Below are 5336 nucleotides of genomic sequence, written 5' to 3' on the forward strand. Positions count from 1 at the left end.
TATTCACTGAACCAGACATGAACAAATTTTTCTTTTGTGGAGTAAACATGTAGTAAACCAAATAAAGTTTTGGCCTAATAACAATGTGAATCAAATTTTAAGATCGTAACTTGTAATCATTTTAAATACTTTTTAGTTATGTTTATGATGAAATTGCACCTAGAAGGCTCCTCAAATATTTATGAGGAAAAAGTTGGCAAATCAATCAAATTTGACTTCAAAAACCAATAAATCCATTATATAAGCAATAGAACCCATTATAAACATCTTCAAAAACCAATAAATCCATTATATAAGCAATAGAACCCATTATAAACATTTTCAGAACCGGAAGAAAAATGACATCATCTTCTACCTCCAAATTTTTTTTATTATCCTTCATTCTTTGCATTCTCTTCCAAGAACACACTCATGCCCTCAAAAAGGCAAGCATGTCCTTAATCCCTTCATAATAATATTCACATGTTTTTTTTTAAAATAACAAGTATTTTTCATGAAAACAAAAAATATATATTTTCATAATTGTTTTCTCTTTTTGTAGACATATATTGTATACTTGGGAGGACATTCTCATGGTCCAAATCCTTCTCTTGATGATCTTGATTCAGCCACAAATTCTCATTATGATTTACTTGCTTCAATCTTAGGAAGGTATATATATTTATAAATAGAATCTATAAATTTATTTATGTTACATATTTTGAGAAATTTAGTACTATACAAATGTTTGTGTTTTTGTAACAGCCATGAGAAGGCAAAGGAAGCAGTTATGTATTCTTACAATAAGCACATAAATGGATTTGCTGCATTACTTGAAGATGAAGAGGCATCAAAGATTGAAAGTGAGAAATATGGATAAGTTCTTTTGTCATTTTTTTAAGACATTATTTTGTTTGACACATGTTTTTGTTGGTGTAGAGAACTCGAATGTAGTTTCTGTTTTCTTGAGCAAAGAATATAAGTTGCATACTACAAGGTCATGGGACTTCCTTGGATTGGAAAAAGATGGAGGAATTTCTCTTGATTCTGCTTGGTGGAAAGCAAGATTTGGTGAAGATTCAATCATTGCTAATTTAGATTCAGGTAAAAATACTTGTTGATCAAATAAAATATTCAAGTAAAATCTTCCTATTACATGTAAATATAATAGAGGAAAAGATTTGAAGCTGTAATGTATGGTTGTTTTCTTCTTCTTCTTTTTTTAATTTCATATTACTGAAATTTTAAAATATGAATATGTAAATATTACTTTCTTCATCTCCATAATTAAATATTTTTAAAAATATTAAATTTGAGTAAAATTATTATTTTTTCGATATAATTTATTTGTTAAATAGAGAATATAATAGATTTTACTCAAATTTCATAAGTATTTGGATTTGAATTCCACTATCAAATTATTACTGTGATGATTATATTAGCATGAATATATATATATATATATATATATATATATATATATATATATATATATATATATATATATTTTCAAAGCATTGATGAGAGCTTTGTTGTTGAAACAGGCGTTTGGCCAGAACATGTGAGCTTCAGCGGTATTGGATACGGTCCAGTGCCATCAAAGTGGCGTGGGAATGGGGTCTGTGAGATTGATCATTTTATTACTTCTTCTAATGCAACAACATTCTGTAACAGGTCATTTTCTTCACTTATTTCATTCCCCACAAGAGTATCATTTTTTTTTCTTACTATAGTACATCTACATCATTGCATGAATCAATATGTTTCCCTTTTTCCAGCAATGAGGGAAATTATTATACTTAAACTCACGTTCAGAATTAAATTCATAGTACTATTTAACTGTTGTCGTTTTCTAAATTAAACTTATCATTTCTCTACCTATCATAAACATTGGATATTGTATAATATTGAGAAAATCTCAAGTTTCATAATAAAGTCAGTTTTATATAAATGAATTAGAACAATCATGACCATCCACTTTATGTGTTTGTTCTCTTAAATACAGTTTAGTTGATAATTATATCAATATATCAGATTTTTCGTTAGTTTGACTTAGTAACATCTCATTTATTCATCAGAGTCAAATTCTTCCATAAAATTATTAGATAAAAAATTGAATATTTTTAAGTCCATTTCTCAAGCGCTATGTTACGTGACAAATTATAGAAAGCTAATTGGAGCAAGAATATTCAGCAAAAACTATGAAGCACGATATGGAAATCTCAACCCTGCAAACCTCACAGCACGTGACTTTATTGGCCATGGAACACACACCTTATCAACAGCCGCAGGTAACTTTTCACCTGACGTAACAATTTTCGGCAATGGCAATGGCACTGCAAAAGGTGGATCCCCTAGAGCACGTGTAGCATCCTACAAAGTATGTTGGTCGAAAACAGATGTAGCTGGATGTCATGAAGCTGATATTCTAGAAGCGTTTGATCATGCTATAAATGATGGTGTTGATGTGATTTCGACTTCTTTGGGTGGTTCTGATCCTTATGTGGAAGCTTTGTTTACGGATGGGATTTCGATTGGGGCATTTCATGCTGTTGCGAAGAATGTTGTTGTTGTTTGTTCTGCTGGGAATGATGGACCTGGTCCTAGGACTGTTACGAATGTTGCTCCTTGGTCTTTTACTGTGGCGGCTAGTACAATTGATAGGGAATTTGTTAGTCAGATTTCTATTGGTGGCAAACATTATATTAAGGTATCATGTTTTCTTTCTACTATTAACTATAATTAGAGGTGGCAAAACGGAGACGAGTCTATCAGATTCGCCAGTCTCGCTCCATTTTTTGCCTTAGCCCATCTCGCTCCATTTTTTAGCGGGCAATTGCCTAAGTGGAACCGGCATAACATTTTTGCAACTTTTAGATTTTAGGGGTGCGTGATTTGTCGGGTAATGCGTCTTTCCATTATATTGTATTGTAATGAATTTCAGGGTGCAAGTCTTAGTAAAGGCTTACCATCAGGTCCATCAAAGAAAATATATCCAATGATTCATTCTATCGATGCTAGATTTCTCAATGCAACAATTCAAGACGCGTAAGTACATTTCCCATTAACTTGTTTCAAGTATCTCCAATATTTTTTTTCATTGTTTTGTATGAATTTCTGTTACATATACATGTGTTATTGCAGTCGCTATTGCAAGCCCAGAACACTTGATCCTAGCAAAGTAAAGGGAAAGATATTAGTCTGCACTCGACTCCATGAAACAACATCTATTGCTCAAGGCTTTGAAGCTGCTCTTGCAGGGGCAGTAGCAGTTTTTGTGATTAATGATGAAAAAAGTGGAAGTTTACTTCTAGCTGAGCCTCATCCTTTACCTGGTGCCAGTATGGATGCTAACGAAGATGACGATATCGATGAGCGCGAATGGTTTGGAAAAGGTGGTACAGACAATAACATTACTAGGTAAACCATACAAGTTTAAAGACTATCCACTGACAGTGTAAAAAAAATCTATATATATGTTACATTCTAAAAATACTTGCAGCAAATGAAGAAGTTTGTTGAATTAAATTATACTGCAGGAGAATGCTTGCTTACATGTCGGCTTCGACAACATATACCGGATTAAAGCCAGCTCCGATTATGGCTGGATTTTCGTCTAGGGGTCCTAGTGCAGTGCAGCCATTGATACTCAAGGTCTGCAAACATTTATAAGTAGAAACGCTCCTCGTCGTCGAGTCTTAAGCAGTTTTTATGTACTCTCCTTCCTCCATTTTGTGATTGCAATGCTTTTGTTTTCTGTTTCAGCCTGACATAACTGCTCCTGGAGTGAACATATTAGCTGCATATTCACTAGGCACAAGTCCATCTAATCTACCATCCGATCCACGTCGAATTCCTTACAATCTGCAACAAGGAACCTCCATGTCTTGTCCTCATGTTGCTGGCATTGTTGGTCTTCTCAAGACACTTCATCCTAGTTGGAGTCCAGCCGCTATCAAATCAGCCATCATGACTACCGGTACGATTCTATGAAAAATAAAATGTTGCTCTACTTCTATGTAAAACGTTTTAGTTTCCTTACTAAAAGCTATGTTCTTCTTGCAGCTTCCAGGCTCGATAACACCAATCAACCGATCCGTGACGCGTTTGATAAGATATCGACTCCATTTGAATATGGTTCTGGACATATTCAACCTAACCTCGCAACGGATCCTGGTCTTGTTTATGATCTAAACACAACAGATTACTTGAACTTCATATGTGCTTCTACTCACAGTCAAAACTTACTAAAGTTCTTTAACGAAACCTCTTTCACTTGTCCTGAATATTACAACATTGAAAATCTCAACTATCCTTCAATTACGGTATATAATCGAGGATTAAACACTATAAACATCACTCGTACCGTTACCAATGTTGGTTCTCCAAGCACATATGTTGCTCAAGCTCAACATCCTGAAGAGTTTAAGGTTTATGTTCAACCAAATTCTTTGACTTTTACAAAAATTGGAGAAAAGAAAACATTTCATGTGATTCTTGAAGTAGCAAGTGTGCCTCCTAGTGGTTTTCCAGTATTTGGGAGTTTGAGATGGACAAATGGTAACCACATAGTGACTAGTCCTATTGTAATTCTATAAGTTTAGAAACCTCTTATGAAGAACATTATGTTATCGTTTTTAAGATTGTGTGTTAGTGTGTATTGTTATTAGGTTGTTAAGGTAGATTGTTTTTTTTTTTAGTATTGGAATGTTCATTGTATTGAACAAATGTTATGCTGGAGTTATGTTTGTAATAGGCACTTTACTAATAATGTATTGGGTTTGTTTGGATATGTTGCTAGAACAAAAATGGTGTTATGTGGCAATGTGTATGCGAAATGTTATGTATGAGCTAAGTAAAGTCTTTGGGAGATCATATTAATGTCAAGAGTGGGTTTGGAGATGGTGTGTGGTGCATGGTTAGAGATGGGAGAAGAAGGGTGAATCTAGAGATATGGATGTGCTTTTTTTAGGAGATTGAATTGAAAGACATATATTGACACTTTTAGGTTACGGAAATTGACACTGGTTAACACTATACAAAGTCGATATGAAGAATTGTGGATGATGTTCAAATAAAAAAAGTGTTAGTAATTTTTCAATGCTCTCGAAATAGATGGTTGAATCATTGAAATAATGTGATGCAAACTCGAGTTATATCCACATTTGCATCAAGTCAAAAAAGAAGTTGAATGTTTCATGTGATTTGAGAACAGTGTCACACACTTGGGTAGAATATTTGACTCAACTTAGAAAGGATGTCGATTTTTCAAAGAGCATTTTTCTAACATTAGTTTGGATCGCACAACTTTGAATGGTATTGATTTTCCTATGGTGTCAAGAATTAATAACGAGAAG

General features: G+C 33.5%; 1 protein-coding gene across 1 annotated transcript; it reads left to right on the plus strand.

Annotated features, from left to right (window-relative positions):
• The first annotated feature begins 245 nt into the window (after positions 1 to 245).
• Positions 246 to 4833, plus strand: LOC127117999 (subtilisin-like protease Glyma18g48580). Its single transcript, XM_051048131.1, has 11 exons — positions 246 to 425; positions 542 to 651; positions 745 to 842; positions 919 to 1083; positions 1524 to 1653; positions 2146 to 2689; positions 2924 to 3027; positions 3124 to 3399; positions 3519 to 3633; positions 3745 to 3958; positions 4045 to 4833. Exons 1-11 carry the CDS (start codon positions 339 to 341, stop codon positions 4575 to 4577), a joined length of 2376 nt encoding a protein of 791 aa, XP_050904088.1. The 5' UTR covers positions 246 to 338; the 3' UTR covers positions 4578 to 4833.
• Positions 4834 to 5336: the final 503 nt, after the last annotated feature.

This window comes from Lathyrus oleraceus, chromosome 2, assembly GCF_024323335.1.
Source record: "Lathyrus oleraceus cultivar Zhongwan6 chromosome 2, CAAS_Psat_ZW6_1.0, whole genome shotgun sequence".
Taxonomy (NCBI): domain Eukaryota; kingdom Viridiplantae; phylum Streptophyta; class Magnoliopsida; order Fabales; family Fabaceae; genus Lathyrus; species Lathyrus oleraceus.